The 14,651-nt window shown below is 37.0% G+C and overlaps 1 protein-coding gene across 8 annotated transcripts in view; it reads right to left on the minus strand.

The window, feature by feature from the left end:
* HECTD1 (HECT domain E3 ubiquitin protein ligase 1) overlaps positions 1-14,651 on the minus strand; it is a 54,442-nt gene that overhangs the window by 33,267 nt on the left and 6,524 nt on the right. For 6 of the 8 annotated variants that reach the window (XM_085549061.1, XM_085549064.1, XM_015864925.3 and 3 more), the window contains 4 exons: positions 5,519-5,753; positions 4,433-4,660; positions 854-1,135; positions 305-593 (listed from right to left, as the gene is read on the minus strand). In XM_085549061.1, coding sequence (XP_085405187.1) covers positions 305-593; positions 854-1,135; positions 4,433-4,660; positions 5,519-5,753 — 1,034 coding nt within the window. The remainder of the gene's footprint in view (positions 1-304; positions 594-853; positions 1,136-4,432; positions 4,661-5,518; positions 5,754-14,651) is intronic. The other 2 variants (XM_015864927.3, XM_015864922.3) reach the window with 1 other exon arrangement.

A 14,651-nucleotide genomic window follows, 5' to 3' on the forward strand; every position in this document is an offset into this window, starting at 1 on the left:
TGAAAGACACAATGAAAACTAATTGAAATATAAAGTATTAAAAGATCAGCAATGTTCCTTAAGCAAATGGTAGGTCTGGAAAAACATTAAACATCTCCAATAAAGATATTTATACTGTTAACAGTAATCCAGAAAAAAAGGAAAAAGTGGCATTGGAGTTATTAGTAACAGGAAATGTGCATTTAACAAAGTCAACTTGTATATGAAATTTCAAGGTACCACCTACGTATTACAACACCATACATAATAAAAACAGAAAGATAAATAAAATATCTTACTTCCTTTCCAGACTGTTCTTGCTTACCTCCCGTGTCAATAGCATCTATTAATGCATCGGTATCCTTACTGCGGATGCAGTCTATCAGCTGCCGATGAGAACGTTCACCAGAACTATCCAGTCTTCGCAATCCTGGAATTCTGCCTGTAGATCCAGCACTGGATTTTGGCAGGGCTTTTCTCCCTTCGAACAGTAGCACCAAAAGAAGATCTACTAACCGCATGGTATCCAGTACACATCTCTCATCACCCTGCAACGCACTTTCTATAGAATCTGGAAGTTCAGATCTTAGGAGATCCTGGAAATAATTAAAAGTCTGAACAATAAAAAATATACAGGGCTTTAGAAAATACTATCAAAATTGGGTTTCATTTCCATATGAAATGTTTCAGTTTTTTTTCCTCCTCTTGATAAATAACCTATGTATGTATATATATGTATACATATATATGCATATATTTTTCATAGCCTATAAACATATATATAAAACAGCAACACAAGTCTTCCATATACTAAAATACATACTGGAAAAAACCCTAAGAGAATAAGAAGCTGTAGTGTAAAATGATTTCTTACATGTGTTACTACTGGAGAGCCTCTACACAGGGTTGACAACAGGCTTACAATAGTTGACACCTGATTACTTAATTTAGAGTCTGCAGCTGTAGTTGGTGCTCCAGTGCTAGTTCGGCCAGGTTTGCAAGCTGAAGATGGTCCTGATGCTGTCCCACCAGCAGCTGCCATGCGAGATAACAACTCCTCAGTTAATCCATGCTTAGCTAATGGAGCCGGGTCAACTCCACGACGTGTGAATCTGTCAGCTAATGAAGCAAAACATCGCAGAGCTCCATCAGAAACCTAAGAAAGAAGTATAAGTGTAAAAATAAATAATCTGCATGTCACTTAAGGTGCTAAAAGGATAATGCCTGGAAAAAAAGCTCATTTCCCCAAGCTCCCTCCATATTTAATGAGTAGAGACAGTTCAAAGTTGGAACACAACGATGTTCTGAAACACTCACTAAAGGACTGTACTGTTGTTTTCTTACCCCTTTCTCTCTTATAATGATTTTGGGAAATTGTGTAAAATTCAGTATTGTATCTCCTTAACTATAGATACAAAGACAGAACAAATATACAGCAACATTTAATTAGAAAATTTGGTTATTAAATAATTGTTAAAGTTTTTAAGCCCCCACATAGTTACACATGTTACTCTTACAAGAGATACAACTACTTATAATCCCCAATAGTAATTGTCTACTCTGATAACATAGTTCAAAGCAACCAATCAACCTGGAGTTTGGCATTTAGGCACTGAGTGCAAAACATTTTGGTTGTTTTGATGATAGAAATTGTTGAAGTGATTTTCTAATAAAGCTGCAAAAGGGAAAAAAATAAAAAAAAATAAGGGCGCACTGAGTTTTTACTTGAACTTTCAAACATTTTCTGGATTTCAAATTCATTCTTTCAAGGCACAAGGACAATTCTAAAAATACTTGAATTTTATATATCTATAAGATACACTACTAAGTTATAATTTCATAACCCTAATAGTACGTTACATTAAACTGCTGCTTTCCTTTAATAGAAATGCAATGCAACGTGCCATTAGCTGAGATACCAATTCAGAACTGCCAAAGTATTAAATTTACTCAGTATTCAATAGCTGAAGTTGTATTTAAATGTCCACATGCTTCTCTTCAGTAAAATAAATTTTGTAATTGTCCCAAGCATACAAAAAAGGACTAATTGGCAGAAGTGATTTAAAACATTTAGATTGTCCATCTGCCAGAGATACGTCAAGTTTTTTTGAAAAAAAAAAATAATTATTATTATTATTATTTATAAATAATAAATAACATTTAAAAATAATATATACATATAATTTAAAAAATAATATAGATAAAATACACACAGACATATATATACACACATAAAACCTGGAATTCAGGTTTCTCGCTAAAGTTTAAAAAATAAAAATGCAATCTGCAGAGACACTGCGGAATTAAGGCTCACTGATGATCCTCTTAACAGCCCAGCAAAAAAGACTTCTGGTCAACTGCCCAGGAAAAGGATACAACTTCTTTTCATGCTTGTGTTGAAAACAGCAGGGGGGTCGCCCTGAATGTCTCTCATTTATACTGCACATTACAACAGAAATGTCTCTACTCATCATATCACAGACTTTCATAGGCACATCAATTTGAGCTGCCTCTGGCATGTTTGCCTTCCTAAACGTAAGGCAGCAAACCAGATTCTCAAGTTTAATTAAAAACAAGCAAAACAAAACAAAACAAAACCAAAAAACACAACGATATCTATTCATCATCAACTCTAACTTAATATCTAACTTAATACAATTCTTAGTCCCAAAAGTGACATCAATTTCTAGTGCAGCCTATTTTCAAAATGATTATCACATATAGAGGCCTTAAAAACAGTTGCTCATCAATACACAGAGTAAGATAATGGAATTATTAGCCATTTAGACCGACTTTGTTAAGTTAAAAATCATAAATTTTCACTAAGTTTGCAAGGACTCGAAAAAACAAAGATTCTCATGACTAAATACAGCACTTGCTGGCACGGTCCCTGCATGCCAAACATTCTGATTTATAAGTACTCTTTTAGTACTCTTTCTTTATCTTACAATGGTGACTAGACATGTTCTCTGACATTTCACTGCCATTCTTTGACAGCAAGAGAAATAACAATTCATCAATCTTTATATAAATCATAATGTAAACATAATTTATCAATTTCACTGGAACTGCTCAGTCAGAAATACACAAGCAAGGTTCAGCTTATTTAGTGCTGCATGATGGGCATCAGTTAACAAAGCAATTGTACTGTGGAAGATACTTATACCTTTTCTCACAAACCACGTGTGAAGTAGAAAAGCAAACATACATAAGCTGCTCTTGGGGCCTTGTTCATCTGGTCTAAACTCTTCTAATCAAGTGAAATTACTCACTGGCTACCCACACTTGATCACAAAGTGACCAAGAAGGTAAAAAAGGAAAATGATACAGGAAGTTACTGGGCAACATTGGACATAAATCCTGAAGCTTCTTTCACAGAAAACATACAGTTCTCACATTCTCTTACTATCAAATTGAGCACTCTGAGCTTAAGCAAACTTATCTTTAAGCATTAAATACTAAAAGAGAAAGTTTATGAAAGTTGGAATTTTTGCTCAGATCTCCAACAATCCCAGAAATTGCTTTTTTTCAAACATTTTAAATTGCAAAACAAACAAAGACCACAGACTTATGATGTAAAATTCAGAATTAGCTTGCCTCAGATGATCAGTGATTAATAAAGTTACATGATGTCTAAAAAACAAAAGTAGCTTGTTCTTTTGCTACAGCCATCTGACAAGTTGGTTAAAGATCTGAAAATACAACAGAAGTGTAGATCAATGTCAAAAAGACTTAGCATGTCATATCTGGGAGTCTAACTAAACAAAAAGAGGGAGTTGGGATGGAGTGAAGACAGGTATAGGGACAAAAGTGGGGTAGAAACTGGGCCTAAGAATGGCACTAACAAGAAACCCAGCAGCAAAGACTTGACTAAATAGTTATTGTAAGGCATTGGTGTAACATACACAAAAGGATGCTAATTGTGGGAAAACTACAGAAATTATTTCCTAGATTTTACACCACCTCAAGTTTATAAAACTGTTGTAAAAAAGTGATGTTGGTTCTATAGTAGTACCATTTAAGTGGCTTCCAGTACAAGATGTTAACACGTGTTGTGGATTTTTTTTGTTGTTTCCCTTTGTCTGGTAACAGAAAAAACAAACTAAACTTATATCTTTTATTTATACTCAGTGTAATACTGACTGAAGCACAGATACAGAACAACAACTACTTCAGATGCTATTTCCAAGAAAAAGTCACCAGGACATTTCTAAATAGATTGTCAGGGGCAGGATTAGATCATATTCACACAATAGCACTTGCAGTTAAACACTAAGCAGTATTTATATTCTCTTGTCATCACAAGTGTAAAAGAAAACTACCACAATATCCAAATATAACCACTACTATGTAAACACCTTGTTATGAAGACTGTATAAAAATACAAAGCCATTCATTTATTAAACATAATGAATGTTAAATTCACAATCTATTGAGCCAACAGTTACATTACCTGATGGTCTTCATGTTTTAACAAACTAGACAGTGATTCCACACAGATCTCCAATGAAGAATCCTGAGGTTCCATTTTGCCACACAGCCTGGATACTACAGCCATAGCAGAATGTAAAGTATCTTTATGAACAAGGTGTCCGCTGTCACGAATAAATGTCAGGACGCAATTCAATCCTCCAGCTTCAAACACAGCCCCTGACTCACGGGTACAGATTAATTCTAACACCTACAATGAAATGAAACAGAATTATAGTACATAAAAGTACAGTTAGCTGTCTGCATATTCCTACAGAACTTAAGTAGAGAAAACAGCATAAAAAAAACGTTTCTTCAAAATCCATAAGGAGTCAAAATCTCCAGTACACTAACGATTTTCTTTTAAGATGCAGGACCAAATACAAGAAAATCCACCCTACATTAGTTTTGTTTGTTTTAAATTTTCCCCTCTTTAAGAGGAGTTCATAAGAAAGGCTATATAAAAGCATCTTTTTCTGAGAGATTATGAAGTTTCAGGTAACACACAAATGAGAGCTCTGAAACTTCCACATTTCCTGTTACCTCAGTGATACTCTTTCATAAATAGGAAAGTACGCCTGAATTCTTAGTTTCAGTCCTTGATTACTACTGCCTATGTGCTATCACATTACAAGTTACACAACACGGAAAAGATTTCGAGGCACCTGTAAATTCTTCTGACAACTTCACAAGGCTGCACTGGAGCTACGCCCCACGCTAAGGAAGAGACAGCTAATAATTTTTTTTTTTTAAACAGTAGGTAAATTATCTGTACCATTCCATTTTTTTTTTGTGCATAAAATTAGCCCCCAGCATGCTAATCATCTTAGACAAGCAGGAAAACTTCATTCTAGTATTTTTGTGATCTTCTTGTGAAGATATATTCCTTTTTCAGACTGACAATAAAGCTGAAAAGCTCAGCTGGCATGTAAACTTGAACAAACTGTGAGTGCCTTTCTTTCATTTTTTTTGTTTTTGATGATATACAGGATTTTTGAATACAAACAAACTGTCCTGGAATAGCAAATTTCCCAGATCACTCTTCAACAAGATTCTACAGAAAACATACCTTCACACACTGCTCAGCCAAATCTCTGCTGGTTCTGTTGTTAAGCTCAACAACTACTAAACGATTACAAAGTGCCTTGATAGCTCCATCGACTCCGACAATCCTACGGGTGCATTCTGCTGATACATCCAGATAGTAGGTGATGGCACGAGCTGTTACTTCTAATACATTGTCTGGTGCACTTTCATCAAGAAAAATTTTGCACAGTGCTGGTAAAAAAGTTCGAGGAGGACATCTGAAGGAAAAAAAAAAAAAAAGATTAATTAGTACACTGTGCAAGTTCCTCTACACTAAGAGATTTCATACATCTTCACATTGAACGATTGATGCTTTCCATGGTATTGTGAATTGATGGATTAGTTTACAGATGGTCCAAAACATTTAACTAAAATGCAGGTATCCCACAGACACCCCAAAATTCAAATCAGCAGCCTAAAAATATGCCACAAGAGAGTGGGAAACACAGAACACAGAATAATAATGTTGAAGTCTTGCATATCTTAGGAAAAATATATAGTCTTGGAAAGTCATTTTTGGATTTTAATCTCGTTTCGCCAATCAATTTATCTTTTCCTCAACACACCTTTGGGGTTCACAATGACAGATAGCTAATTAACCATGAAATATTACATTCAATAATAAGGACTACAGATCTCAGGTACGTCATACAATTTAATGCCTTGACTGACCCTTCTTCATGTTCTTAGCATTCCCACTTCCTTTCTTACCCTTTCGCACCTTCTCCCTCTTCTCTCCCAACCAACACTACAGCTATAACTTAAGATAAATGGTTTTCCAACATCATGTTACCACTTAGCAATAGCAATGACATAACATAATGGTAGATCAACTACAGAAATAAAATACTTCAAAGGTGATGATAGGGAATCAACTGAAGAGGCCACATATTGTGATACCAGCCATAATAACTGGATACCTCATACCAAGATGTAGGAAAAGAACAAATACAGCAACTTTTTCATTAATACATTGGTCTAGAAAAGGAATCCTAAATCTTGTCTAAATCCAGAGAGCAAAATGGCAGCATGTATTTGGTCTGAAAAACAGAAGTACTCATTGACTAATCATTCTGTACATCAACCCAGAGGTCACTCAGTACACCACCTGGTACATACAGTGAGTGACTCACACATAAGGGCACTAAATTCTAGGAAAGCAATATGCTGATCGTTTCCTTGAAGAGCCAGCCATGCTACATGAAGTGATTAAATAATAATGTGCGACAAATCCAAAGCCCAGTGATCCTTAGTGATGTGAATAAGTGAAGCCTTTGATAAACATAAACCTCACATTTAACACTTAGAATAACATGGTTTATGTATTGGATACATTAATATAATGCGTCACAGAACTGTTTGGGTTAGAAAGGAACTTAAAGCTCATTCACTTCCAATGTCCTACTGTGAACAGGTTTGCAACGCACAGATGAAGCTGCTCAGGGCCCCAAGCGTGGGGCATCCACAACTTCTCTTGGCAACATGTCCCAGTGCCTCTCCACACAATATCTAACCTAAATGTCCCCTCTTTTATTTTAAAACCATTCCTGCTAGTCCTATCACACCCTGCCCATGTAACATTTAAAGACTTATGATTCAACAGTTTATAAAAAGACACCGCACAAATACCAACTTGAGTTTATTGAAAATGGGAACTGAAAAGTTTGAAAGAACTCAATTTCTGTCCTCAAAACAGTTGTCCAGGAGAACTCAGATGACATAGCAAAAACACCAAATCACCAAGTGACTACCATTTATACTGAATTATTTGTCAGTACATACGTGGCAGTGATGTTTTTCTTGTAAAAACACTGATTACTGACAAAAAAAAAAAAAAATTGTTTCTTGGTTGGTTTGTTTGTCTTTTTGTCTTTAATTACTTTTTGACAAAATATCCAGCTAGGTAGTCAGGAGTCCTACTTTTTGACTTAGAAGGCAAACAACAACACTCTCCTCTTGCTGTTAAAGCAAAGAATGCTTTCCAGTCTTCCAATAAAAGTACTACGTTGTATCATAGGGAATCAGGAAGAAAGGATAACTTTGTCTTATACTCACCTGTGGAAATTAATTGGTTCTGGAAATATAAAAAGCTTACTGACGTAAGACAAAATCTGAAGACTACAGTAATGCACATGAAAATCCTGTAAGAGCAGCAGTAACGCTATGAACTTCGTGTTCCAAAAAAAAATTATCCCTTCTGAAAATAGTAACCGATCTAATTTTAACATGAGCTTTCACAAGAAAACTCCTGCAAGCTACTTCAGCCTCTGAACTCTGTGTACTTGGTGTTCCTTTTAGCAGTTCCACTCCAATGCAATGCTCTGAACCAAGTGTAAACAATTCTATCAAATCATCTACTTTATGTGCAATGGAGAAATCCTTTCTAAAAAAAACCTGATAACCAGGATGGTTCATGAAGTTTCAGTCATGGAAGAGGCAAACAAAGAAGAAGAAAAAACAAAACAAAGGCTTTATTACAGCTCTTGTGAATTTAAAAGTAACAAAAGATGTTACTGGGAACATAGCAAAAATCAAACCAGACATTTTAAGACTCCGAGACAACAAATTCACGTTTCTTCTCACTTCCTTAGCACAGGAAATGTAGAGCTGTGTCATCTTCTCTCCCCTCACATTTCTCTCAACTCAAACAAGTTGGTTCAAGTTCTACACAGTACAGTAAAACAAATGAAGTTACTATTCCTAAAGCCACACTGGAGAATAAAACATGTGCAGAAGTCTGAAGTATTTCTGAGATGGGTCAAACAGACAGAACCATGCTTCATCAGTGCTGGGACTAACACTTTGACCATTAAGACTATCATGAGTAGTTTTATTACTGTTTTCTAAAGACTGCCTTAAGAACCTATAATATGCAACTACTATATATATATGTATATATATATATATATTTAAAAGGAAGTCATAGCTGGCAACATATTAAAAGCTTTTCAAGCCCAAAAGATGACAGCAACACTAACAGCTTTCAAAATAAATTGAAGTTATCACCTGCATTCTCAGATAAAACAAGGATTTGACCAATGCAGCACACAACATCTCAGATATAATTTTCCTAGACAGGATCTCACAGATATCTGTTCACTGCTCTTTAACATTGTTCCAGACTAACACATTGCTACACTTTGCTCTGTGCAGCACACGTCTTTAACGCTTATAACCTACAATGCTACAAAGAGAAGCATACAAGGTTCTTCAACACTCATATATAACAGCTTTTCTAGTCAGCTACTGACTTTATTTAGTTCTATGAAAACATTATTATCAAGTTACATTTGGATGCATTCCCGAAATACATCTTCACGTATATTTGTCTGAACCACCTGAAGTAGTCTTTCACTTTTTGGGTTCTCAAGAGATAAGACAGAAAGCATATCAAAATACAAATTATTTCCTTTAATTTAAACATTAATTTTGATTGTGCAGATTATGATTAATAATGTGTTCCTATGCTAAATTAAACCAAGCAAACTACTGTGAGCTTCTTGAGGACAAATATCATTGACTGACTTTCATTGACACTACATAAGTAAGCCAGCAGGAATACAAACACACGTACACATACTCTTAAGTTCTAGATGTTGCTTTCTTCCTCCTGAACTTATTACAGTCTTGTGACACTAGGCGTGTTAGATTAAGTCTGAGCCTCACTCATAGCTAGCTCAGAGCCTTTTTCTCCTTACTACATTATCTGCATCCATCCAGAAAAATTCCTCACAACCTGCTAAGCACCTCCTCCTAATCTACTGCCTGTGGCATGCATGATATTAATATTTGTCATGCTATAGCACATGAGGGGTCTCATCACAGAATAATATTTCACTGCACTAAGCAAAGAACAGAGTGAACAGACTCCATCCATTCTTGAAAACCTAACATCTAGTTGAACGACAGACACAGATGAGAATGCAAACTCATCACCCCACATTACACAATCTTATCTCAGTATCTCGGCAGTTTTGAGAACTGTGATTTGTTTAATGTATCACATCTTTGCATTGGATTTTCATATTCTAGTTCCCCACATATTTTTAAAGCACATTACTTAATACCCATGTAGTGCTGTCACCAGCATCTTCTGCTTTTAAGAGAAAGGCTCTACAGAAGGTTATTTTATTCCAGCTTCTCCAAGAGAAACTGAAAGAATGAACTGCACTGCACTCATTAGGTCCACAGATGCTACCTAAATTGCCATTCTGCACATTCATGCAAAATGACAAGGTAAGGAAGATGCCCTGCTTTGCTTTACTCAGAGCAATAATATTCAGCACAAGTGGAGGATATATAACCTACGTGCCAAGTACTACTAGTCTTACTGAAGGTTGCAGAAGAACTCCATCTGCTTTGAACTTGGTTCTGTAATAAAGATATATGTACTACCAAGACATTTTGCCTAAGCTTGGAAGATAATGTAGAATCAAGAGAAGCAGCTCAGTACAGTGAGAATAAGTTTGTAACCTGACTAGACAAACCAGGAGACTACTAAAGAGTTTTAAACAGAGTGACTATCTTGTAAAATATTCTCATATGGGAGGGAGGAAGCAAATTTCAATATTCTATAGTAAAAATAGTGCTGTGTTTATTTTCTGGGGAAAACATACAAGTGTTCCACTGGACCAAGAATGTTTTCTCACACTGGGCTCATGCACTTCCTATGCAGATACTTCAGATATATTTTTTTGCCTGCTGAAATCCAAGCTCCTGAAGTTCCTGCTATCCAGGGACGTACCAGCTGCCACTGGCACAAAACCTAAGTGGTGTTAGTCCAAAAAGCACAACAGGGAACACACCCTAGTTGCTCGAACTACAATAATCTCAAACATGTGGATAAAATAATTACAGCATAACATTACACAGCTGTCACATTTTGAACAACTTCAGTCACTACAATGTAGGTATGGTGTGGATAAGTGTTACAAATTTAAGTACTTTGGTGAGCTTTATAGTGATCACCCTCTAATCCCAAAATCTGCATTAAGCTACTACGTAGGTTTCTAATGGTTCCAAGTATGATAATCTGCCCTACATGCCTAAGGGGTGACAATATGCCTGTGTGAATGGCCCAAGAGAAAGGGCTGGAAGGGGGAAAAAGAGAGCACCAGCAAGTAAGGAAATAAAAGGGATGCAAAACTGTCACGTTCATACAAATTAAGAGTGCCTCCCCATTCTGCAGCTCTGTAAACTTCTGGTTACTGGCACTCAACCCCCTGAAGACCCAGTCGTTGGTCTCTATGCATCAAAATGTCCTAGCAGGTTCCAAGAGCAGTTTTTCCTCAATCAGATCTTCAGCACAGACAGACACACTGCTACTGAAATGCAAAGGCAGCATAACAAAGAGCACCACCCATATGGAAGCAGTTCTAGCATTCAGGTCCTGAGAATTTTCCAATGATCAGCATTATAGGGGGTTTGTTTGATTATTTGTTTAATGCAGAATAGGGTAAGAAAATACACTTAACACCAGCAGAAACCAGAGAGTCAGACAAGCCATGTACATCAAGGTTTAAGTCCAAGATAAATCCTTCCTTAAGGATCCTGGCTTCCTTAGGCAGGTTAGCATAGTAGAATGAGATCTGTTAAATATTTGCTACTGAAGATTAGGTCCATCAATTAAGTAGACTGTAGTGATGTTCCATCTAAAACTATGCTCAGAACAGAAGTGTCCTCTGATAGGTAGCAAAGCAAGCCATTCAGGAGTATCTGAATGACAGTGGCCACATGCTGGATTCACCTCTAGAAAGCACTGGAAGAATAATAAGACTGGTGAACGCTCAGCAGCAGAGAAGTTGAGGGCATAATTATTACACCAAATGGACAGGACTGGATTGGACAGCAATTGACACAGCTGTAACTACAGGTTCCAACTGATGACGCTTTGCAGATCTAAGAGAAAAGAACAATAACCTTTAATTATCGCAGGCCTCAACTCCTGCTAAGGAAAGAAAAAAAAAAAAAAAGCAAGCACATCACTTCTAATCTTGAAGTATCTCAGTGTCAAAACTGATTTCACCATGTTGGTTTCATACAGGCTGTACAGAACCACAGAATCCCCAAGGCTGGAAAAGACCTACAAGATCATCCAGTCCAACCATCCAGCCATCCCCAATAGTTCTCACCAAACCACATCCTGAAACACAACATCCAAACATTCCTTGAACACCTCCAGAGCCAGTGACTCCACCACCTCCCTGGGCAGCCCATTCCAGAACATGACCACTTTTTTGGAAAAGCAGTATTTCCTAATGCCATATATGAACTAAAAGTATTAACATATAGCAGAAAAAGTGAAATTAGCACAGCAAATAAATAAATTGCTGCTGCATCTTCGAAGTTGAAAAGAGTAACTCTGTTTTGTTACTGTTTGTTACTGTTTTGTAACAGTTTTCATTCTTTCATACTAGAAAATAATGCCTAACATAAGCAAATAGGTAGCTTTAAAGTTCAAAGTAAACATTTTCAAAACATTGCCATCATACTGACAAGATGTCAAGAAAGGCTGGGAAAATGTATGGCACTGTATCAGCACAACTGCATCCACCAACGCTTATGCCTCAGTCTTTCCCCCATCCTTCACAAACAGGAGCATCCATAAGAATACACAGCTCTCATACAGCCACAGCAGGAAGCTCCTTAAACACAAATGAAGTGACTCAGCTCTCTTGTAGCTTGCCAGCCTATAAAGATACACAGGAAGTAAAAAACAGTCACTGTAAATTCATTTCTGTAACCACTTTTCATATTTTAAGCACATCCAAAAGCTTTGCCTACAGCAGCAACAACACTGGTAGTTTAAAGACTACTGTTGAGATTAAATAAAAATCCAAGCAACTTCACCCTTCCAACCCAACAGTTAACACCGCTGCTTCCAGCATTACAGTGTGTTAGCCAATTCAAGTGACTGCTGTATTCAGTTGACAGAGTCCTCACCGCCTGACAAAGCCTTTGGCTTCAGACTCCTGGTCCCAGACATGTGACTTGTGGCAGAAAACCAAGCTCAGCTGCCTGCCAGCACTTGTGCTCAGTCCTAACTGCACATCGTCTGCACACGCTGTCTGGACTAGAGGCACAAGATCATTTAAACAAAATACACTTTGAAAACACACAAATGCTTTTCTTTCTTTAACTCAGTTTAGGTAATATATCAAGTCATACCTAAAAAGTGAGGAATCAGATCCTGGAAAGCAACTCTGAGGAGAAATAACTAAGATGGTGCTTCACGTACAATGTTTTGTAAACACCTGATTGAATTCTGGATAACTGGTAACAGTCAGAGAAGCGCACTACTGTAAACAGCACGGCTGAAGTCAAGGACGGAAAATATTTCTAGGCTGAAGAGCTAGAGAGGAGGAATAAGATCAGTAGCTGACCAGATCCTTGTGCTTGTAGGTATATTCACAGTGATGATGCTACTGGCTTGCAATACATGAGGAAAAGGGGCACTGACTGCCCAGGGCAGACCACAACAGCCCTGGCACGTTAATTCCACAGAGTGATTCCATCAAACAAGATGTTCAATTCAGGAGGATCCAACAGAAATAAAGGAATATCTACAAAGGACAGACATTTAGCTGACCTAATATTCCTCTCCAGCATTTGTTACCATGAAGGTTCTCAAAATGAGGAAACAAGTTTAGTTCATCTCCGTAACACCCATGAAGAGACCATAATTTCCATCTTACAAAGAGCAACCAGGAAGAGTTGTTGAAACTCTTTAGCACTGCAAAAATAAACTAGAAAAATTCAAACCAAGCACCAACAAAAAACAGATAGCCTTAAAAGTCAGAAATAGCTCTAAGCATTGTGCTGTAACATGACATCTCCCTGAAAAATACAGCACATACCCCTGCTATCTCTGTACTTCCCATCCCAAAAAGGAAATCAGGAGTGCTGAAGATCCCACTACACTGAAGTCTACCTGCAGAGTAGGGAACTACAGCACTGGCATTGCACTGCTGCCACATCCTCTGCCTTCAGAAGGCAACAAGTTAATGGGAATCACATGATTGTTGCCACTGTAAAACTTAACAAAATTTCATTTAATGAGCAAAATAACTGCATCAGCTCAAACCAATAACTCACTAAGACCTTGTGCTTTGCGTGGTTTAAATCAACAAAAAAAAGGCAGCTTATAGTTGACAGCAAAACTTACCCCCATTTAATTGCGGCTGCACTCAACAACAACAACAAAAAAGAGGAAAAAAAGAACCCACAAACTACATATGGGAGTGACAGAACTTCAAACGAATAAACAACCAAAAACATCTGGCAAACCTGTAAGGGATGTACATCACAAATGACTTTCCAAACTTCATATGGGTAGAGCTGCCCTCTCAGCCTGTCAGTTTTATCATGATGGTCTGTGAAAGGGCACTTTAGCACCACCTAAATCACAAGGATGCCTTTACAGACAAAACAAACTTTTAAAATAGGTCTAAAAAATAGTATTTCAAATTCCTACCCCTATCTCTACAAGAAAAACTGCTTTTCTGTTCTGTATCTAATTTTGACTTACTGGAGTTATACAATTATTTACTAAACAAAAATAGCACACAAAGAATACTGAGTGCTCTCCCATTTGGGAATTTTCTCTCCACTATGCAACACCAAGCACATTTTTTTGTTGTTACAAGTGAAGCAGCCTAAAGCAAATTCGTGACAAACAAAGGAGTCTGTACTTGTGAGCCATCAGGCTGATGTCAAGCTGAACTTTTCCAGTCTCACTAGGTCATATCAAACGAGACCTTTTCCACTAGAAGTTTATCTTACACTTGTTACTACACATTAACAAATCTATGGCGGAAATGCACCTTATCTCTAGTGAGTACATACTTCACAAAAGAACAAGGTGTAATGTATCATCAATTAGAACTAACATATTTCATCTTAAAAAACATACAAACAAGCCCAAAACCTGAAAGGAGTTCTGTTTTACATGCTAGGGCTCTGAATTCCAGTCTTTTCTGTAATTTTTGTTTGTTTTGTGAAATAAGTGAATAACTCCTGACACCTCAATGTTGACCAAGTCAGAGGTGACTCAGGGTAGAGCCAAAATGGAAGGCATCTTCCATCATCAGGAGCTCAGTGCCCCTCTGCATAGCAAC

Source organism: Coturnix japonica, chromosome 5 (assembly GCF_054131305.1).
Source record: "Coturnix japonica strain WE chromosome 5, WE-NBRP24, whole genome shotgun sequence".
Classification (NCBI taxonomy): Eukaryota; Metazoa; Chordata; class Aves; order Galliformes; family Phasianidae; genus Coturnix; species Coturnix japonica.